Genomic DNA, 24,700 nt, shown 5'->3' with positions numbered 1-24,700 from the left:
AGCAAGTGTTAACTCTAGCGTGTAATCCTTTATAAATATTTCTTTAAATTTGTATTTTTCTATGTAATAGCTTATTTTAATAATATAAACATACATCTTAAAATATTCTAAAATTTCAGTGTCTATAAAAAACTCTGAACATCATCAACAGTTGTACTACATCTTAAAATAAGAAACAAACCTAACATTCAACTACATCTAACTTTTCACGATATTGCACGAATCTATATATACTTTCTATAAAACCATGGAAGTCTCCCATCGAAGAAGATATCACATGCAACTAAACACGATGTTGCAACAATGCTACTGCAACATCGATACTGAAAGGTTGATGTGTGATGGGAAAGTTTATTGAAACGACGATGTTGGAACAATGATACTGGAACGATAACATGTAAACATAATCACCAAACATTCGAACAAAAAAGTGTAATCGGAGATTAGCGGCTGAATCATGAGAAAGATGCATTTGAGAGGCAGAGACAAGCTCATGGATGTGAGCGGGAGAGATTTGAATGTCGAGCCAGATTATTAACCCTTATTTATAGAGTTAGAATATATAGGGTTTGAATTTTGAATTTTGAATGTGGAGCCAGAATTTTGAATCTCATCAGATGTTTATTGGCGAGTGACATGCATTAATTGAAAATTACATATCCCCATGCATTTTAAAATTCAAATTACCCGCAATTTAGACACATCTGCTGCTAGATATACGTTTACCAAAGGAACCATCTGCTACTACATTGTATCTGGGCAGTGGTTTGCCCTTTGGAATGTGGGCCAGACCTTTAACACTTGAATACACAAGGCAGTGGTTTGATGTGGGCCAACTTTGAATTATAAAGTCTTTTAATATTAGGCTTTTGAAGGGGTATGGTCCCAGATCTCGCGTCAGCATCGACCGCGAGTGACCATTACCCTTATCAAAACCCCCACTAGCTAACAACCTACTTGTGCCCATGCGAGAACGCGTCGGCACAAGGGTTGAATCCAATCTATCTAGTAACGAAGGAGGACTTACATGGAACATGAGAACGGTAGAGTGATGCGACATAGCATCACATCTGGTGTATGAAAACGGAAGTATTCACAGCGATGCGGCCTCGCACCGCATCCAGCGAACACTTCTATCAATACAAAGAAAGCCTTACCTTAGGCACAGAAGGAGATGAACGTAACGGTGCGGTTGACACCGCTCCATACGGGCATTTTCGTCACGACAAGGGATGCAGGCAAGACGACGATGCGGCTAGCACCGCATCTCGCGTATTCCTTGATCACAAGTAGGAGACGCGGTAACTTCAGATGTTACCGCACGTAGCGATGCGGCTTGCACCGCATCCTATGCATTCAACAAGTGGGACTGACACCACAGTGCAAGTGGCACCAATGGCAGTTTCCTGTCAGAGCTACGTAAGCAATGGACTGACGTGGCGTAACCTCCATAACCGACAAGCCTGACACACCTGCAAAGGTGCAGCACGTCGTCAGTCCATCCATCATCATCCTCCTTCACTCCTCGGCTATAAATACCAACCCCAAACCAGGTTTGAGGTATCTCTTCACAACTCTCTCACTACTACTACTATCTTACTTTGCTTCCCAAGCAAACTACTGATTCTCACGCCGGAGAGTGGTAACAAGGAGCACCCCCCCCACCCCATCCTCCTTGTTACGAGTCACGGCTTGTTTCCTTGTGCAGGAGATCAACCACCGGTGATCCAGCCAGCGATCCTCGAGAGGAAGGGATTAACCCTTCTTGACGAGACCAGTGTGTTAACCCTGCCCGGTTAACCATTGTTTCATCATTGGCGCCCACCGCTACTCTTAGCATTTTCTAAACCATCCTTTTTCCTCTCTCACGATTATGACTGATCACCAAAACAACACTGCGGATAACCAAAATCCTCCAATCCCAAACCCGGTAGGGGTCAATGCCTCGACCTCCCAACCCGGACACATCGGCACGTCCACACAAAGGAGCCCCTCCTTTATGTTTGGACATGACTTATCACAGTTCCCATCTGTGATCCCACCAGGCATGACCATTCATGCCTGGTACGAGCAGCAAGCAGCCACGCTGACCGCAGCATACAACCGCGCTTGTACTGAAGCGAATATACGAGCTGGGCTTCCCCCAGCACCGCACACCCCTGTTGAGCGTATTTTACAATACGACGGCAGGATACATTCACGCCCGGCTTCAAGAAGCCGACGTGAAGAACGGGGATCGTCTTACTGTTCGGTCCACACCCTCAACGAGGACGATTCCTCATACGGGTCCCACACCAGAGGACTGGTACATACCCGCCTTGGCCCCCATGGCGAGGACAGCAGGCGATCAACCTCCAGACGCGGCCCAGGCATTCAGAGCCGATTGGGCCCACAACCATACACCGAAGGGTACGGTCATACCGACCCTGACGACCATAGCTACCGCGGTGATTCGCATGACACCAGTAGCAGACCGGGAGGACGCAACTATGTTCCTCCCAGTCACCCCCGCAACACATACCTTAGGGCGGCAAAGCGCCCTGCGAACGAGCCATACAGGCCAAAGGCAGCGGCCGAAAATTCCAAGTTCGGCACGCGGATTGCCAACGCCCATGTCACCATGACAAAGTTCCCATTCAACGTTGGGAAATACAGTGGTTCGACCGACCCGGACGACCACATGAACATCTTCATGGGCGCGGGCATCAACGGCCAGTGGGATGAACCTACTTGGTGTAATTTTTTCCCCCAGACCCTTACGGGCCTGGCCAGGGCATGGTTCGATTCTTTGCCAGTGGGATCACTGGATTCATTCGAGGACTTGCGTACCAAGTTCCTCGCCCATTTTTGCCAGCAGCGACGCCACGAACGAGATTCGTTGGACGTCATGAACATCTGGCGAAGGGACGACGAATCGCTCGAAGCATTCGTCGTCCGATATAATAAAGAGTGCCTGGAGATAGGTGACGTGGCAGACCAGATGGCACGAAACCACTTCATACGGGCCGTCAAAGACAGAGAGATGATCATGACCATCTCTGGCAAGGAGGGCTTGCCTAAAAAATGGGAAGATGTCATGACCGCGGTCAAGACATACGCCCAGACACAGCGGACACTTGAACCACATGTGACAAAGGCAAATCCCCAAGCCGAAACATCCCACCAAGGGTCCAAGCGTAACAATAAACGCAACCGGGACGTTGGAAATCGCGATATTTCCAAACCATACTTCCCGCGAACCAACACGTTCGACCCAAAGAACTACAACCCCGCCCGAGACAGTCGGGCGTCAAAAAAAGAATCTCGGGACCGCAACTGGACCGAGATCACCATGTCGCCAAGTGAGGTCCTCCTTGCGGACCCACAGTTCTTGCGACCGGCCCAACCAATGAAGTCCAAGAAAAATCAGGACCTCACACTCTACTGTGAGTACCACAAGGACTCGGGCCACACCACCAACAACTGCATCAGTCTCCGACTGGAGATTGAGCGCGCCTTAAAGGAGGGGAAACTGCAACATCTTTTGCCAGGTGGGCAAAAACCCACCAAGCGCATTACCCCTCATGGCGAAGGTACCTCCTCCGGGAAGAGAACCATGCGCGTGGCTTCCACCCACATGATCCACGGAGGCAAGGGCAGGCCGCGAAAAGCGGCAAGAAGGCCGGAATGTGACTGGAAAGACGAGCAAGTCGTCTTTCCAAAAGTCCGAGGCGGACCGCGCGATAGGCGCGCCGTCGTCATTTCAGGCCAACTGGCACACTACTACACCGAGCGTCTATTCATCGACCCGGGCAGTACATCTGATATAATCTATGAACAATGCTTCAACCAGTTCGACCAGGAGGACAAAGATCGGTTGCAAGCAGTAGATTACCCGTTAACCGGGTTCGCAGGGGAAACTGTCTTTCCCCTAGGCCAGATTACTTTCCCTGTGCGTCTTTCTAGCGGAAACCGCACAAGGACAGAAGAGGTAAACATCATGGTTTTACCTCACACCTCCGGATATGACGTAGTCCTCGGGAGAGAATCCTAAGGAGATTTCAATATGATTACGTCCGTCCCCCACTCTGCGGTTGGTTTCCCAACCGAATCGGGGGTCGCGATAATCTACGCCCGCAGGGACGTCATGATGTCGGACGAAGTACGTCCGACCAAGGTCGCAAGGCCCACTCCCAACGACCAACCAGAAAAGTGGGTTCTCAACGCGAGATACCCAGAACAAAAGGTCACATTGGGTCACGCCTTATCCCCGACCATAAAAGCGCAACTGAAGCAGCTTCTCTTCAGTAACCAGGACATCTTCGCGTGGACACCCGCAGACATGACCGGGGTCCCACGTGATATTGCGCAACATCACTTGAATACCTTGCCAGGTATCAAGCCAGTGATCCAAGGCCAACGCCACCTTGGGTCAGCTAAAAATCAGGCGATGCAAGAGCAGATCGAAGAACTGCTCTCCGCAGGCATCCTGCGGGAAGTCAAATACCAGACGTGGTTATCCAACCCCGTCATGGTAGAAAAACCATCCGGGGGCTGGCGCATGTGCGTCGATTACAAAGACCTTAACAAAGCCTGCCCCAAGGATTGTTACGCGCTTCCAGAAATCGACGAAAAAGTCGATAATCTCGCACCATTCAGGTGGAAGTGTTTCCTCGATTGCTACAAAGGGTACCATCAAGTACAAATGGCAATCGAGGACGAGGACAAAACGGCATTCCGGACTCCCACCGGAAATTACTGTTACACAAAGATGCCGTTTGGGTTGCGCAACGCGGGCTCAACTTACCAAAAGTTGATGAACGACACTTTCCGCGGGCAAATAAGCAAAAGTGTCGAGATCTACATGGACGACCTGGTCGTCATGAGCATGGAAGAAGATACCATGCTCACAGATATTGAAAGAACATTCCAAACTCTGCGAAGCGTTAACATAAAGCTCAATCCAGGGAAATGCTCGTTTGGAATGGAAGAAGGCAAATTCCTTGGGTTCATCGTGACTAAAGATGGATTCAAGGTAAACCCGGAGAAAGTCCAGGCGATCGAGCGCATGCCATCGCCTTCATCGATGAAGGATATGCAACGGCTAGCCGGCAGGCTAGCGACACTCAACAGATTCTTAGCCAATCATGCAGCTAAGTCTTATCCGTTCATCAAGACCCTGCGGAGCTGTTCAAAGAAAGAACAATTCCAATGGACCGCAGAGGCGGAACAGGCCTTCCGGGAAATGAAGGAGTGTTTGATACAACTCCCAACTCTAACCGCACCACGCAAAGATGAGCCACTCATATTATACCTATCCGCCGCGGATAACGCGGTGGGTGCGGTATTAATAGTGGAGCGAAAGGGGGTTCAAACACCCATTTATTACATCAGCAAGATGCTCAATGACCCAGAGACGAGATACTCAATAATGGAGAAATTGGTGCTAGCATTAGTGCACGCTTCAAGACGGTTGCGACGCTACTTCGTAAACCACGTCATCACAGTGCTAACCAATTACAGGATCGGCCCGATCCTATCCAAACCCGACATCTCTGGGAGATTAGCGAAATGGGCAATCGAGCTGGGCGCGCACACGATACACTATAAACCGCGCCCCGCGATTAAAGGCCAGATCTTAGCTGATTTCACCGCCGAAGTACCGGTGAATCGCATCCAAGAATGCGAAGAAACACAAACTCCTGCACCAACGCCACCCTCCTCAGAGACATGGGCACTCTTCACAGATGGTGCCTCCAACGACGAAGGTGCGGGTGCAGGTCTGCGACTCGTCAGCCCTGACGGCCAAGAGCTTACATATGCAATCCGCCTCGAATTCAAAGCACAAACAACGAGGCAGAATATGAGGCTCTGTTAGCGGGGCTACGTTTAGCAGTCAAAATCGGCGTGCAACATCTGGAAGCACACGTCGACTCTTTGTTAGTTGCAGGCCAAGTACGCGGCGACTATGCCGCAAAGGGGGATATCATGATCCTCTACCTCGAGCAAGTCCTGCAACTAAAATCCAAATTCGCTTCGTTCAATATTCGCCATATTAATCGAAGCGAAAACAAGTCCGCAGATGCACTATCGAAACTCGCATCTACCAGCTTACAACACTTGGCAAAGGAGATACGCATCGAAATCCTGCAAAATCCTTCGGTACCCCTGCGCCAAGTCAACGTCATTCAATACGGTTCAACATCATGGATGACACCTATTATCGCATATCTACAGTCAGGTGTGACTCCCGAAAGCAAATCAGAAGCACGCAAACTACAATACAAAGCGTGCCATTATCAAATGGGAGACGGTATCTTATACCGCAAATCATACCTCGGGCCACTACTACGATGCGTCAACCCCCAGGATGCCACATACCTCATTCGAGAGATACACGAGGGCATATGTGGCATACATGCTGGACCACGCATGGTAGTGGCCAAAATCATGAATGCCGGGTATTACTGGCCCGGCATGCACCTGGACGCCGTCAAAGAGTTGCGCAAGTGCATCGACTGTCAACGTCATGCTCCAAAAACCTTGCGGCCAAAAAACAACTTAGTCCCCGTCACAACCGCATGGCCCTTTCAGAAATGGGCAATTGACGTTGTGGGACCTTTCCCTGACGCTCCAGGTGCGGTTAAATTTATCATAGTAGCGGTTGATTACTTCACAAAATGGGTGGAAGCAAAACCGCTCGCCTCAACCACTGCTATGATAACAAGGAAGTTCATCTGGGAACACATCATCTGCCGTTTCGGTTTACCAATGTGCTTTGTCACCGACAACGGCACCAACTTCGCTGCCGACGAATTCCAAAAATGGCTAAAAGAACTACATATTGAGCACATATTCTCATCAGTCGCACACCCGCAAGGGAACGACCAAGTCAAGAGTATCAATAAAAGCCTAGTCGAAGGGATCAAGGCACGGTTGGGAACGGCCAGGCGTGGCTGGGTCGATGAACTCCCAAGTATCTTATGGGCTCACCGTACAAGCCCAAAAACAAGCAATGGGGAAACACCCTTCAGCCTAGTCTACGGTTCAGAAGCGGTGATCCCCGCAGAAGTAGGTCTCCCCTCTCCTAGAATGTTGGCTATTGAAAAACTAGACAACAACATGGAACGCAGGATCGATTTGGACCTCTTGGAAGAAAGGCGCGAAAACGCTGCCATCAACGAGGCCAAATATAAATCCAAACTTGAAAAGTACTACAACGCGCGCGTCCGCATTTGTACTTTCAACCCAGGAGACTACGTCCTACGCGACAATGAGGCATCTAATGCCGAGCGCCCAGGCAAACTCGCCCCCAAGTGGGAAGGACCCTACCTCATCAAAGAGGTCTTAGGGAAAGGCGCGTACAAATTGCAAACACTAGAAGGCGAACCTATCGCACGCACATGGAATGCACAACAGCTTCGACGCTGTTATATGTAAGCCATGTTCTTACGTTTCTCTATGTAACCTATCGGGCCGCAGGCCATTTGCAAATAAATAAATAAGCAATTTTATACATTATTGTTTGTTATTACTATTACAAATGCGTGTTCCACTTTGCGGTATCCCAAAAACAGATTGGCAAAATCTTAATTCGCGATACCCATACAAAGTGGTAACCACACACAAATATTGTAATAGGCCAGCAAAAGGCAAAAAGACTTGCATATTTATCCGGCCGGATAAACAAGTTTTTGTTAGACAACACAATTCCTGAGCTCAAAAAGGCAAACAATGGAATTGACGCGGACTCATACGACAAAGGTATGGAGTACACTTGACCCCATTCACAAATGGGTAGAGTTCCGGATATATAAGCTTTTACAAAGCTTACACAATTCAAAAACCCTAACGCGGTAAATAACAGAATTGACGCGTCCTCATACGACAAAAAGTATGGAGTCTACTTGACCCCATTCACAAATGGGTTTCCGCATACATACGTTCAAACATGCAAGAATTAAAAACACTTGTACACATTGAACAAAAAACTTTATATTCAAAAAATTCAAACACCCACACGGTGCTTAATGGATTTACATAAAGTTCCTAATATATACAAGAGGAAAACAAAAAGGGGGCACACTTGCCAACCTAAACCCTATTTCGTACCGCTGGTACCAGCGTCGTCTCCAGCACCACCAGCGGGATCCTCCTCTTCCGCATCGGCATAGAGCATCCGCAGCCGATCTACATAATCCGCAGCCTCTAAACAGTCGTCCAACTTCTCCACACAGGAGAGAGGCGTATCATAAAAGGAGGCTACGGCCGCTTTCAGGCGACCTTCGGTATCCACATCACGGAACCCGGATCCCTTATCAGTATAACCGCCTGCGGATAATACATTGATATGCCCAATGCAGCGGTTATAACCAGCTTTAAAGCCAGCATCGTGCGCACGTTCCTTAACCAGGTCCAAACCAGATGCGGTCTCAGGGGCATTCATGATAGCCTCAACAATCTGCAATAAAAGGATCATAAGTCTCGGATATTAGTTCAAGCAAATCTAAAGAAAAGGGATACTTACACGCGCGATTCCGTGAGCCCGCAACCACTCACGGTCAGCCTCCAGCTGGTTAAAAGAGGACACCAAGGCATCCTTGGCCTCAGCAGCGGCGTCAGCCCGCTTCTCCGCAACAGACACGCGGGCAGTAAGGTCTGTAACCCCGACCTCCCGGGCCTGAACCTCAGCCTGTCAAAAAATAGTAAACAGTTTACACGATAAACATTTACGAAACACGGAAGAAAGTAACACAGTTAAAGAAACATACCTGCAGGCTGGCAACAACTTTGTCCAAACGAAAGCGCTCCGCATTCGCCTCTTCAAGAGCCTTAGAAGCATGGCCCTCCCTCTCTTCAGCCTCCTCAAGGGCTTTCGCGGCACGAGCCCCGGCTTCTTTGGCCTCTTCAAGCGCCTTCAGGGCGTCGGCCTTCGCCTGCAGCGCTTTAACAGAAATGGCCTCAGCCGCAGCTTTCTTCTGCCTCAAGGTAGCGTTCGCTGCCTTGGCATTTGTCAACTCCTGCCGAGCATGAAACAGAATGTCATTCTGTTTAGCCCAAGATGCATTCCACTTCTTGCGCTCATTGGACATTTTTTCATTCCAACTCTTGCGCTCATCAGCAAGAAGTTTAGCAAGGGTACGCACCTGTTTCAGCTGGGCAGCGGCAGCCCATTCAGAAGTCTGTTTCTGCTTCTCAAAAGCAGCTCTATCTTTCTCAAGCTGCTCCGCACCCACACGAGCAGCCTGGACCAGCTTTTCCGCTTCTGCCCGCATGCGAGCAGCATCTTCCTCGCGCCGGCCCAGCACTTTATAATCTTCCAAAATGGCATTTGCCACAATGGAAGTCCCTACCAGCATTGTTGAGAGCTGGTTTATACGCAGCTCTCGGGGTGCGGCACGGGCGCGCTCGACTTCAAAGGGGGTGCCCAGACCACCCAGAATCTCCTTGCATGCCGCAGGGTCATTAGAAATATCGTCCCCCTGCATAACAGTCCAGGGGGGTCGGTGATACACCATACTGCGACCCTGGGAGTATGTGCGGTAGTAATACTCCAATTCAGACTCCCCAGGCTGAATTGGAGGCCCATCATAACCCGCACCACCAGCAGACGAGCCGCTACCTTTCTCACCAGCAAGAGACTTCTGCGGCTCAGCATCCTGCTGCCGCACCTCAGCATCAGACTTCTGCTTACCGGCATCAGAAAACCTCAAGTCCAATCCATCACCCTCATTAGGAGAGATCAGATTGTCCGAGGAATCCACAGTGTCAAAAATCCGGTCAGCAGTCGTTTCCACCGTCTTCTCCTAGGGGGGATCGTGAACCGGCCCAACCAAAGGGACCGTAGGCTCCTGGGGCACGACAGTCTCCTTCGATACCCCCGCACCCGCAGCAGCGGTATGCGGAGGAGACGCAGGGAAGTCAAAGAAAGAATACCCCGCATCTCGGGATTCTGCAACACAAAGAGCATTAATGATTATTCCCACCTATTGTACATACAAAACAAGGAAAAGGGATATACTTACCAGCAGCAACTGCAGGTTTCTTTTGCGCCGGAGCAACTCTCTTGGTCTGCAGTCTCCGACGTTTCGGTTCACCACCACCAGCAGCCTTCTGCTCTGGTCCCCTTTTCTCTCCAACAACGGGGGGAACCACAGCAGTTCCACCCGCAGCCGCACCACTACCTAGAACACCCAAACCCTCAAGGGTGTCAGATACTACGACGTAATCGGTATATCCCCGAGAACAAGATCGATAGGTACCTGCGGCTTCAGAAACTGAAGAAGGGGCAGCTGAGCCTTCAGCACTCCCCTTGCCACGACCCCGCACGGTCTTCTTCACCGTTTTCTTCTCCACAGTCTTTTTGGGGACACGTTTCTCAAACTTCCCCAAATCCGCAAGGATACCTGGATTGACACAATCAACAAAACCAGTCAAAACGATAAACTGCACAAACTAATGCCACTTACGACATACCTCTTGCGTCTACCGGAACCGGGGCATCCAGCACCGCACGCGACGGTACGCGGAAGTTGCTAAGAATTTCAAGGTTGAAGCCTTTCTTCAGCTCAACCGCAATCAGTTCAACCTGGCCCTCGAAATCGGGCTCAAACATTCTCCACAAGCCAACCGCATCCGCTGATACATGCATGCAGGTTACTACAAGGCTTAGGAAGGAAGGAAAATAACAAAGTGTAAAGAGCTTACCACCACCCTTTTCCCGCAAAACGGGCCTTTCCTTCCTATCTGGTCTCGAGAGCATCATCCGCAATATCCACAGTTGATCGTTATCCAACTTCTTGAGTTCAATAGGCCGCAGCCTAGAGAACCAGTCCACGGTCTTTGCGGTAGCAACAGGAATATCTTCATCAGAAACTCCAACGTTGACATTCCTGAAAGACATGGTAGCATAGACCGCACAGGCTTTCACATAGAAGAACCTCTTCTTCCAGCCTGTCACACCCTTAGGGGGCGTCATCAACTTCAAACTCCCATGCCGTTGAGTAAACGAGAAAAAACCGGTGTTCACCGTCAACTGGTAGAACCGCCGGAAATTTTCCACTGTAATGGGCAAGCCATGGGCACGGAATGTGTATTCAAAGTTCCTAATTCGGAACATTCCGAAAGGACTAAGTTGGGAGATATGGAGATGATAATACTCCAATACCTCCGCAACAAACACCGTCACCGGCAACCTAAGGTTGCCGTCGTTGAAAAAATCAGCCCACAAGGTTATATAACCGGCCGGAGCATCGGCACCGGTGTCCCCCACTTGTGGGTAGGTAGCATCCCAATCTTTGGCCATCTGCACAGTGGCCATCAGGAGTTTAAAACCACCCTTCGACCACTTCAACACCGGTAACCCACCACCGGGAACGTCAACGTCATCATCTTCGTCTTCATCAGCCGATACTACCGGCTGTTCAGGGTTTTCACCCTCCACATTGTGTGGATTTGATGGTTCAGCCATCAGAAAATATCAGAGATATGAAAGAACGTGAGTAGAAAAACAAAGAACCCTCACTGGAACTTCAAGGAATTTCGTCGGAGAAGACAAAGAACAAGGTTTCTCTCACCGGCAAATTTTTGAAATTTCAAACAAGTGAGGGGAAACCACGAACGGTTTCCCCTTATATACCCATCGCAATTAATGCGGAGGGAGAAAACAAATCACCACGTGTCGAGCGCCGTTTCCGCTGACGGTTATCACGCGCGCGTGACCGCCCACGCGCCTGACACAAGAGACGTTTACACTCTTCGCTACAGTGCATTTAATGCCTCGGGCAGTGCAAACGTCCTTTCATTTCAGCACATGCCAGGAAGATCTCACCAACTTCCACCAACTCACACGTGAGATCAGCCACGTATGCAACAAAAAGCGACTACATTATCCAATTATAAGCGGCATGCGGTTTCTCTGGTATACCGCACCATAACCCATACCGCATGTCGTTTTTTAACATACCCCTAAAAATAGGTAAAAATATATATCTCTACACTAAGGGGGTATAATACATATCCGCACTACCCACGAGCACACGTGGAATATGCGGACATGACACACACGAGCCCGTTCAGGTGTGTCAGATGCTCAGAACCAGCGTTGTCCGTTGGACTGAACTGCATCTCAGACACAGGGGAACCGCAGTGCCTTCATTCTCTTCAAGCTTCAAATCCCTCCTGTCCGGTTCACAACCATAGAGGGTACATGAACACCTTCTTTAACAAAAGGAAGGAAGGGAATGCACGCGAACGCACATCAGCAACCCTGTCTCCTGAACCTTCAAGAGCTACATCCGAGCCACACCCGCTTCGAGCAAATGTGGTAATGCAAAACCACAGACACTCACGAGGAGCTACGGACATAACCATAGCTTCCGCAGAGTGGTTGCTACGGAAAAGCCAAGCTCACTCCACATCACCGAGCAATGCTACTGCAAGGCAAACTCGGTATTGGAGCGGGAAGGTAAGTGGCTCCAAAACGAACGAAGATAAGCGCTCTAAACGAGCCCTCGTCGAACAACAAGCGTCCGAACAGCGGTAACAAGTCTGCTTATGACTTTGTTTGCCCGCCTATGGGCCGCATAGAATAAACAATGGTGGGCATACCCTTGCCTATGACCATGTTTATTTACCCATAGTACGAATATACATTGTTCGACCAAACATGGCCAACAATGACGCAACGAGGTAACCGCAAAGAATGTGCGGTTACTAGAGAGCTATGACGACAAACACGAAAACCCAACAAAAAAGGGATCGTCGTCTCATAACTAGATGCTGAACATAGAGCTTGAGCAAAGCACTTACAAGCATCAACAACTTTTGATCCCAGTCTCAAAGATTGGTCCAAAAGTTTCTTTTCTTCTTCATGCACCAATTCCACAATTGGTATGAAGAAAAGACCACCTTTAAAGGATGGGGAACCTCCACATACCTTCAAACCACCATCTCAGAGGTTGGTTCGAAGTTTGTGCAGCATTACTAACAAGGTCTCCAAGAAACCTTCGGCACAACAACAGGTGGCAAGCCACCTGGTGACATAAATCGGCTGAGAATCTCGCATCAGACGAAGATTCCTTCACCGATACGGAAGAGGCGTCAGATGACCCTTCCAGACCTCCAGCTTGATTTACATACGGAAAAGACCACACAGGGTCTAGGATCTTCTCCAGACTCCAAACTACCTTCCAAACACCATAGTCCAGTACTCCTCCCACATACAACTTGTATGTGGCAGCAACACTAGACTGGGGGGACTTGAAGGGGTATGGTCCCAGATCTCGCGTCAGCATCGACCGCGAGTGACCATTACCCTTATCAAAACCCCCACTAGCTAACAACCTACTTGTGCCCATGCGAGAACGCGTCGGCACAAGGGTTGAATCCAATCTATCTAGTAACGAAGGAGGACTTACATGGAACATGAGAACGGTAGAGTGATGCGACATAGCATCACATCTGGTGTATGAAAACGGAAGTATTCACAGCGATGCGGCCTCGCACCGCATCCAGCGAACACTTCTATCAATACAAAGAAAGCCTTACCTTAGGCACAGAAGGAGATGAACGTAACGGTGCGGTTGACACCGCTCCATACGGGCATTTTCGTCACGACAAGGGATGCAGGCAAGACGACGATGCGGCTAGCACCGCATCTCGCGTATTCCTTGATCACAAGTAGGAGACGCGGTAACTTCAGATGTTACCGCACGTAGCGATGCGGCTTGCACCGCATCCTATGCATTCAACAAGTGGGACTGACACCACAGTGCAAGTGGCACCAATAGCAGTTTCCTGTCAGAGCTACGTAAGCAATGGACTGACGTGGCGTAACCTCCATAACCGACAAGCCTGACACACCTGCAAAGGTGCAGCACGTCGTCAGTCCATCCATCATCATCCTCCTTCACTCCTCGGCTATAAATACCAACCCCAAACCAGGTTTGAGGTATCTCTTCACAACTCTCTCACTACTACTACTATCTTACTTTGCTTCCCAAGCAAACTACTGATTCTCACGCCGGAGAGTGGTAACAAGGAGCACCCCCCACCCCATCCTCCTTGTTACGAGTCACGGCTTGTTTCCTTGTGCAGGAGATCAACCACCGGTGATCCAGCCAGCGATCCTCGAGAGGAAGGGATTAACCCTTCTTGACGAGACCAGTGTGTTAACCCTTCCCGGTTAACCATTGTTTCATCAGCTTTATGATGTAATAATGAGATAAGAAAAGCCTTGTTGGACATGCTCTCAAGCTGACACATCAGCTTTTCTTATGTCATTTGGATTTCTCCTTTTATAGAAAGTATAGATGAGTAATTGTCTAATTATTAAGTTAACAATGAAAAAGTTAAATTAGTTTAATTATTTGAGATTTTCATGGAGACTTGTTTATACTAAAACACGAAATCTTGTTTATACTAAAAGACAATATCATATTAATCACATCAACATATTAAACTAGAAAATTAAAAAAAAATCATTGCTAATTCCAATTGTCAATTCCAATGTGTAATGTAGTTATTGATTGTGGGAATGGTAAGTATAGTATGTTTGCGGTTAGTTTTTTTTAACGGTGATTTGGATCATTGACGGACTACCGGAGTATCATCGTGCCATTAGCAAAACCACCCGATCGTATCCATCTCCACTAGGCATAATGCCTATAGACCAATTCAGGAGTAACCCAATAAATTTGGGAAAACCCTCTTGTAGGAATCGAACCCAGAACCTATTGGTCCCAAAGGCCTATCACATCCCCAAGATGCCACTAAGCTAAAAAGCAATGGCCATGTTTGCGGTTAGTTGACAAACAAATTTGTGTTAAAATTATCATTCATATGCGTATAGCGATATTTTTCTTTATATTTTTCTTATCAGTTCTGGTTTGGTAAATTTCGTGTAGTACCAATGTTTATTTATTCACATAGCGTTTTAGCTACATGTAACAATGTTTATTTCTTCAAATGGTATTTTAACTGCATGTCCCATTACTTATTTCTACGCATATTGTTTTATCATTTAAGATTTGGTAAATATTGTGTTATACATATTTTGCAATGATCAAATGGTGTTTTATCAGATTTGGTAAAATACACCACTCAAACTATAAAACACACAATTTTTCTAAACAGATCATGCAAGCTTTAAAATACATACATATGCTCACTCAAACACCCTACTAAAACACACAATTCGTCACTATAAAACACATCATTCCTTAAAACACACAATCCAAACTACAAAACACTCCGTCATATAAAACACACAATCCAAACTACAAAACACTCCGTCATATAAAACACACCACTCTGTGATATAAAACCAATAAAAATCCTTCATTTTACTTCATTTAATTTTTGTATTTAGTATTAGTGTAGGGGTATATTGGTAAACTTAAATATATTATTAATTGGTAGTCTTCTTTTTCATAGCTAACTACATATGTAACTTATTTTTTCAAAAGATATATTCTTTTTTCAAAGAAGAAAAAACATTAATTCAAAGCATAGGATAAATTACGCGTTGTGTAGGATGAATTACGAGGTGTGCATGATAAATTACGAGTTGTGTATGATAAATTTCAATATATGTAGGATAATTTCAAAACGTGTAGGATAAATTTTGATGTGTGTAGGCAATAATTTTAGTGTGTATGATGATAGTCTCTATAACTAATTAATTAGTCAAACATAATAATAAATGAGATGAGAGAAAAACATTTTTAATGTTTTACAATTGTACCATTTGTTCTTTTTCTTCTCAATGAATTTTTCTTCTCAAATGACCCCTTATGGTACTCATATTAAAGATAAAAAACGCTTGTTATTATGGTGTAACCTTTTTTAAAAGTAAATTACGTATAAAAAGTTAATGACGTTTTAAAAAGACGGGGAAGTTGCATGTGACTTGTATGTGATTTCCTAAATTTAAGACCCATTAAATTTACTTTTATACCCTTAATTTAAGTAATCAATCAATTTAATTTATAGAAATATTACAATTTTATCACTCATTTAATCTCATCAATTAATTACCGTAATCTAAGACCATGTGTACTGAGGCATTATGGGGGCATTATTTAAAAAAAAAAAACGCTCACTCCCCCATTACATAGGGCATTATGGGGCATTATTTTTGAAAAAAGTTGCTTGGGCATTATAATTAAAACGCCTAAATTGGAAGAAGGAAGGTTTGACTGGGTTTGACCCACCAATGAGAAAATAGTTTTTTTTTTTTTTTTTTTTTTTTTTTTGTTTAATGATTGGAAGGGCATTATCATGCATTATTCCCACTATGCCACTTTTGCAATAACGCCCCATGCTGACTGGGATGACATGTGTCGGATAATGCCCCATGGTGGGGGCATTATTTTTCTAAACCACTACAGGTGGTCTAAGGCTACAGAATGTGGTATAAAGCCCCTAGGGGCTTTATCACGCCACCTCAGCGCCACGTCAACGTCACGTCACACAGGGGCTTTAAAGCCTTTTCCTTTGACTTGCAGGGTGTAGTACTGTAGTATAAAGCCTCCCTTTAACCTATAGCGCCCCCTTTTAAACGAAAATTGACCAAACATTCCTCGATCTCCTCAAAGCGCTCGTTAGCACCATGGCGGAAGGGGTATAACGCCCCCCTTTAGCGGCGGCGGTATGGCGGTTGGCGCCCCGGGGCGCTAAAAATGGTGAGGTGGCGGGGTGGCGCCATGCCACACCCACCGACCTAATGGCCATGATCACTTTTACACTTTTTAAGAAAAACACAGTTTGTATAGGAACCTCACGTATAAACAAGTAACAATTATGGAAAACTAGGGTTAAGTTATTGTAGAAACGAGTCTTAACATACATAATACCTTTAACGTGAGAGATGAAGGAGAAATTTTGTTTTCTTTTTTGAAAATTTTACCCATCTTATTAAACGTATTTTAGTCTCATAATCCAAAAAATGATTTTACACTAATAAACTAATTATTTAATTTTGTGAAGTAATTATACTTACTTCACAAAATTTTAATGTAATTTTAATTACCCTATAATAGTTACTCTACTACTTTATTACCCTAAAATAATTACTCTACTACTTTACAATCATGATTTTTTTTTACATTTTCACAATTAAACATTATTATTAACAAATAGGAAAACAAATTATAAAAAGAAAAGTTTTTTTTAATTTCTTACTTTAAGAGCATTTTGTATATTAAAAGGTATTTGTATTTCATCTTTACATTTGAAAATTATTGAACTAAGAGTCAAATCAATTCTTATAAAATGCAAGATAATTTCGTGTGCTCAAATTAGGGATGACCATTTGGTACCGGGTATATTCAGTAACGGTACATATTTTCCTCGTTTTTAACACCAGTACCGTAACCGTAACGATACTAAACGGTATATTCGGTATATACCAAATTTTCACGTTTTTCAGTACTCGTACCAGTTCAGTAACAAACAGATACCGTACTCATCCCTAGCTCAAATCGACAAACATCACAGAGTTTTGTGCCACAAATTGAAAACTTAAGAAAAATAAAGTTTGAAAACAAAATACTGAAAAAGCAGTTTCTAGAAACGAGAGTTCAAACTTCAAACGGCCAAAACCCCCCAAATCTCCGGTTCGCTTCACTCCGATCCTCTTCGAACTTCAACAACAATATCATTCTCACCAGATTTGTGGTAATCGCTATACTCTTTATCGACTGTTTATGTTGCTTAATATGTTTTTATCGACTCGTTTTTTACATAAATGCGTTTTGTTAGTTTTTATACATTCGGCTTGATCAATTCGACCTAGAAACTTGATATTCTGAACCTGTTCTAGTGGATATGAACTTATAATCTCAAAATTTCGAGTAATTTTCATTGTTTGCTATCAGATTTACATTCGCGAATGGTAAAAATTAGGTTTAGGGCGTAGTTTACTCACGGTGTTAAAACGAATTTGACAACCGTAATGTTTGTTATATCAGTGTAATATAGATATAGTTTCGAGTTGATCTCGATTCGGCTTTCATTTGTTTTCAATTTCACACCGGTGTGTTTCCTGATTTACACATAGTTTAAGTTTTATGAATGAGAAACAATTTGGTTGTGGTATAACAGAAGAAACTTGAAATTGAATTAGGGCTGGATAAATGGTTTATTAGTTACTTATATGTAAAGATCTCATATGTGCTTTTGTATTTTCTTCTAAACACTCCTATGCATGTTTTCGGAATCCCTGTTATAACAGTATAACGCTATGTAGCTAATATCCCGATATATCAACCGATATATCAGTGATATATCGGTTATCGGTCCCCTGCCGAGATAGCGGTACAAAATATTGGTCAGAATATCGGTACCGATAATATCAGCGATATTGTCCGATATTTGACTGATATAGGACCGATATTTGATCGATAAATCACCGATTTTCCCGATATCAGTACCATTCTTCTTATTTCTACCGTTCATTTTTCTTCTTATTGCTGCTATTAGTGTTTTAAGTCTTAATTGTTAGTTGTTACTGTTAAATGTTAGTGTTTTAAGTCTTAGTTAGTTCTTACTTGTTACAATTGTTAGTGTTAAATTGCTATATATATATATATAAATTTAGCATGATATTAAAATTACCGATATCCCACTGTGATAACCGATATCTCAAATATCGGTCCTTGACCGATATCCGATATTTTACCACATTAATTACTTAGGTTAACGTACATTGGGTTTCAAAATGAACTCGATTCGACTTTCAGTTCCGTTCATTCTCTGTTTAAAAAAGTGTGCCTAGGCACAAGCCCCAGCACTTTTGGTGACATAAGGCGTGGTTTTTTCAAAAAGCGCACCTGAGGTGCGATTTCTTGGTAAAAAATTGACCCTGAGGCACACACATCATGTATTTCCAATATTTTTGTGCAGCAGGTTGTTGTGCAACATGCCTTTCAGGCTGTACATGTTTGTAACTTCCATATTATAACATGTATAAAGCTTACTTGTCTCTAAATATTGGGTAAATGATGCTATAAACCTATAGGAAATATAATAAAAATCATATAAGTATTTGCACCTCAGGTACAAAAACGGTGCGCTTTTGCGCTTGAATCTTCGCGCCTCAGTTTTAGACCTTGTCGCTTTTGTGTGCTTCTCGCTTTTTAAAACCTTTCAATTTCACATCAACGTAATTTGAAACTTTACACATTGCCTTTCAGTTGTTCTAAATTTCACACCAATGAGTTACACATGCTTTAGATTTTAGGCATATATCCTCTGTGTTTTCTTCTAAACACGCTTATGCATGTTTTAGGCTCCAATAAACGAGTTTTATACATTTGTTCATCAGGCAAAACTTTCTACAAGATGCATTAGTTATGGATTGGACAGAAAACCGACAATGTGTATTATGTGACAAAGGCGATGGCAATCTCTTAGTTTGTACCGATGATGGCTGCCCGATTTCCGTTCATAAGAATTGTATGGGTTGCGAGGCTCATTTTGATGATGCTGGAAACTTTCACTGTCCTTATTGTGTTTACAAACAGTACACACAAGAAGCTAGTCAATTAAGGTCAAAGGTTATGCTGACCAAGAAAGCTTTGTCAACTTTTTTTGAGGCACACGTGCGAGATGACAAGCATCAAGAGCCGGTAGTTGAGATGGATAATAAAGAAGATGAAGTTTCATCAAAAGATAAGTTAGTAGATGACACTACTGTTGTCGATTTAGAGAATCATGATGAAGTTCCCGACACTTTAGTACCCGAAAATACTAATGAAGCTGTGAACCGGAGTGAAGGAGTACATGAGGTTAATGATGTAAATAGTTGTAGGATGATGGTTGTTTACATACCGAACTCAGATCATGTTAGTAAAAGAATGAAAGTTGACCGACAAACAGAAAATGGCGAATGCACATTTAAAGTCGTTGACCAAGCGAAAAAGTCAAAAAGTGCAGATATATGGTTAACCATAGAGGAGCAATATACATGCAAAAAACGAAAGACATCAGTGACATTCAACATGAACGGAAGAAAAGAAGAGCCCATTATGAGCAATATAATGTTCGACAGGTTCGAACTTGGAAGTGATTATGTTTTTATTTTAAGTATCATTAGATTATTTTTATTATGCAAATTGTTATAAAGTTTGGACCGGGTTCATCTTCAGGACTAAAAGAGGTCGGGTTCTTTGGAGTGAACAAGAAGAAGAGATGCTTAAGGTCTGCTGTTTTAAAATCTTTTTAAGTTAACTTTATTTTTCATACTTATTAAATTCTGCTAACTATATTGCAGGAAGGAGTTCAAAGATACTCGGTATTAACGAAAAAAAACCTACCCTGGAAGAAAATTTTGGAATTTGGTCGTCATGTCTTTGATTCGTCACGTACCCCTAGTGACTTGAAGGATAAATGGAGGAAGATTGCAAAGTAAAACTCCATGTAAGCCGTAACTTTTCAGTCAAGTTAGTTTAATATGAACATGATTAGTTAGAACTGAGTTTTGAACTTTTTTATAATAGAAAAGGTGAAATTTTAGAGAACAAATTTGATTTCGTTTATCTGGGGGGGGGGGGGGGGTGGTTTTGGTTGTGTGTTGTTGATGCATTTTTGGACCTCGTTTGAGATTACAAGGGATGTATAGTAAAGAGAAATCAAACCTATATTCATGATCCATTTCGTACGTTCTTGCCGCTTTACTCTGATAATTAAGACCGTGGGGTATGGTGGGGCAGGGGTTGGGGACATGAGTTGACACGTGGAGTTTGCCCCCCCCCCCCCCCTGGTGAGTGACGTGTCCGTGGGGTATGGCGGGGCGTAGGGGTGTTCAAGATCGGATTATCCGGTTTTCGGATAGTGAATATTGATATCCGAATCCCTATCCGAAATTTCGGATATCCGAAAATCGGATATCCGAAATTTCGGATACGGATTCGGATATCCGAATTTATAAAAAAAAATCAAAAAATCTGTTTCGTGTATAGATTAAGGGGCTGTTTGTTTGGATCTGAACTTAACCATTAAGAGGGAAAGGGTCTGATTCGGTCAGATGTTTGTTCATTGAGACTGTTTGGTTAAAAAAAAGCATCTGAATGATTAAAGTTAGGTCAAGTTAGGTCTGATTCGGTCAGACATTGGTTGATATCTGACTGGGCCAGAGGAGAAATGAGAGCTTATTTGGTCAGATCTAACTGGGCCAAACAGCCCCTAAAACTAAATTTATATTTGATTTTATAAATTTCCAACATTTAAAACTAAAAACAATCATAAATTCACATGAATACAATTATTTACTACTTTTTTACTAACTCTTACAATACTCCAAACAAAATATAATGCTCATATACTATATATATTTATAAAAAAATAATTAGTTTTCGGATATCGGATAATCGGATTATCCGAAATTTTTGAAATTCATATCCGAATCCGAATCCGAAAATCCGGATTATCCGATTTTCGGATATCCGAATTTTCGGATATTTCGGATACGGATTTTCGGATATTTCGAATTCGGTTTCGGATCCGGATTTTTTTGAACACCCCTAGCGGGGCGTGGGTGAACCGCGTGGCTTGGCAGGTTATTAAAAAAAATTACAAAAAATTAAAAAAATACACACAACATTAAAAAAAAAAGCCTAAATTTTTATTAAATTCAAAAAAACCTAAAAACGATTACAAAATAAAAACCTAAAAACGATTAAAAAATACATAATTCCTAGAAATTACAAAATAAAAAAACCTAGAGCGTTAGGTAAATCTCAAAAAGCGCGATCTTGTCGAACGCCTTTCGCTCTTGCCCCGAAACTCAATGTTCGCCACCGCCACCTGGTCCTCATGGCTTAACTCACCGATCGGAACAGCTTCGTAGTAGGCCTTGAAACGATCAAGCTTCGGCCGTAGCTCGCGCCATTTATGTTGGCACGCATTTAAGTTGTGCCGGTCGTGTCCGATGTTATGTCGGTAGCTTGCAAAGGCTTCCGGCCAGTATCGTGTTTGACCGGGTTGTCTCCCCTTCATTGCGTCAACGACGCTTGTGACGAGAGCTAGCTCTTCTTCGTGTGTCCAAGAGGCCATCGACCAAGTGGGTTGGGGTAGCGGGTTCGATCAAGTGGGTTTTAGTTGGGGTAGCGGTGGACATCGATTGTTTGGGTTGGGGTAGCCGGTGGGGTTGGGGTTATATTTATAGTGGATGTTGATTGTTGGGGTTGGGGTTGGGGTGACCGCTTGGCTTGGCCAAACGGTTACAATTTAAAATTTAAATTGCCCCGCTATGACATGGCCAACAAAGCGAATAGGAGCCGGCCACATAGGATCGCTAGCCCGCCCCACGCCCGACTTCAAACTCCCGCCCCTTGGGCCACGCCCCAACCCAAGCCCACCCGGGGTGGTAGCTTGGGCGTTTTCAGCCAACCCACGCCCCAACCTAAGCCCCATACCCCACAGTCTAAACGGTGTGATTAATTTGAATTTTTTTTTTTGGGAACAGCACACTACACTGGTAAAGTTTTATAAACTAGTGGGATTATCAGCGTTTCGCAGCGGGCTTTCGATCGATATTGGTTCGGTTTGGTACGGTACCAATAATCAGTATAACAATATAAAAATACACTCAAGAGGATATCGACACATATTTTACACCGATGAAAACCAAAAATACGAATACCGGTACTGATGTTGTCTAACTGGTATTTGTATCGGTTCGTCACCATACTGTTACTATTATGCCACTCGCTATAACTTACGATACTAAAAATATACTCTAGTGCGAATACAACTTTGTTTTCAATGAATTTTATATTCCAAGTCAGAAAAACCATAAAAATAAATAAATGTACTAATGTTGTTCAAACGGTATTGGTTGGGTTCCTCAAAATAAAGAAAAAAATCAACTATGTTTGAGTCATTTAAATAAAACTTTAATCGAATCTCAGAGAAAAATAAACGTGTCGTAAGTCGTAACGGTATTTTGCAAGATGTAATAAAATATAATTCTTTGACGAGTAAACTACCATTTTGATCCCTGAGGTTTGGGCAGTTTTGCCACTTTAGTCTAAAACTTTCATTTTGGCCCCTGTGGTTTCAATTTTGTGCCATTGTGGTCCAAAAATAAAATTAGCTCAGATTTGTCTAATAAAATCCTGGTATTGTCCTTTTCTTTAGGGGCAAAATGGTCATTACTAAACTACCTTATTAATATACATAAAATAAAATGGCAGCTCTCTCTCTAAACACCTCTCTGTCTCTCTCTCTTTTCTCTCTCTCTCTTAACACCACCACCACAATGAAAGCTCTCACAGTAATTTCTTTTTCCCCTTTTCTTGTGTTCTTTGAGTGTTAAACCCATAGTTCCTAAATAATACACATACGAAAATCATGAATCAAAGAAAACGTAAAAGGGCGTTATTGTTTACTTCTTTCATACATAATGATACTTCTGATGAATCAAAAAGAAAGAAAAAATCATATGGCACGTCGATGCAGATTTGACAAGGTGGTTTGCAGGTGGCTCGCCGGTGGGGATTTGGCAAGGGGGTTTGCAGATGGCTCGCCGGTGGGGATTTGGCAAGGGGGTTTGCAGGTGGCTCGCCGGTAAGGATATGGCAAGGTGGTTTCATGGTGGTTCATCGGTGGGGATTTGACAAGGTGGTTCGTAGGTGGGGATTTGGTAAGGTGGTTCAGTGGTGGTTCACCGGTGGGGATTCTGCAAGGTTGTTCAGCGGTGGGGATCTGGAAAGGTGAACCAAAGAGGAGGAGGTTTAGCAAAGTACGAGACTCCCACCGTCAAAGCAAATGAAACAAATATCTCATACATAACTCTCTGGGGCGTTTTGGTGCAACGATTAGGGCACCAATTCTGAAAATTGTTCAGGGCAGGAAAATCGCTCAGGTCAGGAGGTCGATTTGGATGTTTTATTTGAGGATTCTCCTCATAATTAGATGGATTCATGAGAGTGATTGGAGGGAAATGGTAAGATAGGATTAGGGGGATGATGAAGAAGTTCTGTGCTTTTATAGGGTCAAGGTTATATTTAATTTTATTATTTTAATTAATAATAAATTATCATAAAATTATAATGACTAAATTACCCTTGAGGAAAGGACAAAACATCAAGGTTTAATTTGAGGAATCTGTTCTGATTTTACTTTTGGACCAAAATGGCAACAAAACTAAAACTACAGGGACTCAGATACAAAAGGTTTGAGATTTGGATTAAAGTGACAAAAGTGACCAAACCTTAGGGACCAAAATGACAGTTTACTCTTTTTTAATTTTTTACTTCAAAAAAGTGGCATAATAAACTTGACAGTCTTACTTTTTCGTTGAAGTGCTTCTTCTCACGTCATCTATTTATTACTTATTATGTCAAATTTCAAATACTAAAACTTTGGTGGCTAGTTCAAGAAATGTTAAATATTCTTGTAGCTAACATGTTCCTTCACAACACAACCAGAGGTGCAAAAAAAAAAAAAAAAAATCTTACCCGGAATCGAACCTAACCCGGAACCAGTTTTTTTAATAGTCGAGTATTCTATACCCGAAACCGAAACTGACCCTACCCGTGGGGTATAGATAGGGTATGCATTTTGATCTAAATACCTGGAATCGGAACCTATCATACCTGATTAATACCCGAAATCGGACAAGAACTGGATCCGGAACCGATTATACCCAGCTATACCCAATGCGTTATTCTAATATCTATCTTTTAAATTTATGTTAGTGCATTTGGTTTAATTT

At 43.7% G+C, this 24,700-nt stretch overlaps 1 protein-coding gene across 1 annotated transcript; it reads left to right on the top strand.

Moving 5' to 3' along the window:
• Positions 1 to 17,518: 17,518 nt before the first annotated feature.
• LOC110889754 lies at positions 17,519 to 20,512 on the top strand. Its single transcript, XM_022137321.2, has 4 exons — positions 17,519 to 17,658; positions 19,307 to 20,032; positions 20,130 to 20,181; positions 20,255 to 20,512. The coding sequence occupies exons 2-4, from the start codon at positions 19,335 to 19,337 to the stop codon at positions 20,390 to 20,392; spliced, it is 888 nt and encodes a 295-aa protein (XP_021993013.1). The 5' UTR covers positions 17,519 to 17,658; positions 19,307 to 19,334; the 3' UTR covers positions 20,393 to 20,512.
• The last annotated feature ends 4,188 nt before the right edge of the window (positions 20,513 to 24,700 follow it).

This window comes from Helianthus annuus, chromosome 11 (genome assembly GCF_002127325.2).
Source record: "Helianthus annuus cultivar XRQ/B chromosome 11, HanXRQr2.0-SUNRISE, whole genome shotgun sequence".
Lineage (NCBI taxonomy): Eukaryota > Viridiplantae > Streptophyta > Magnoliopsida > Asterales > Asteraceae > Helianthus > Helianthus annuus.
Note: the sequence above shows the minus strand (reverse complement) of the source record. Positions and strands in the feature narration are given on the sequence as shown.

What these genes read in the sequence shown, in the direction of transcription:
- LOC110889754 (XM_022137321.2), top strand. Translation starts at nt 19,335, where the DNA reads ATGGATTGGACAGAAAACCGACAATGTGTATTATGTGACAAAGGCGAT. An exon ending in AGCAATATAATGTTCGACAG is followed by an intron (nt 20,033 to 20,129) that starts GTTCGAACTTGG and finishes GTTCATCTTCAG; the next exon opens with GACTAAAAGAGGTCGGGTTC. An exon ending in AAGAAGAAGAGATGCTTAAG is followed by an intron (nt 20,182 to 20,254) that starts GTCTGCTGTTTT and finishes ACTATATTGCAG; the next exon opens with GAAGGAGTTCAAAGATACTC.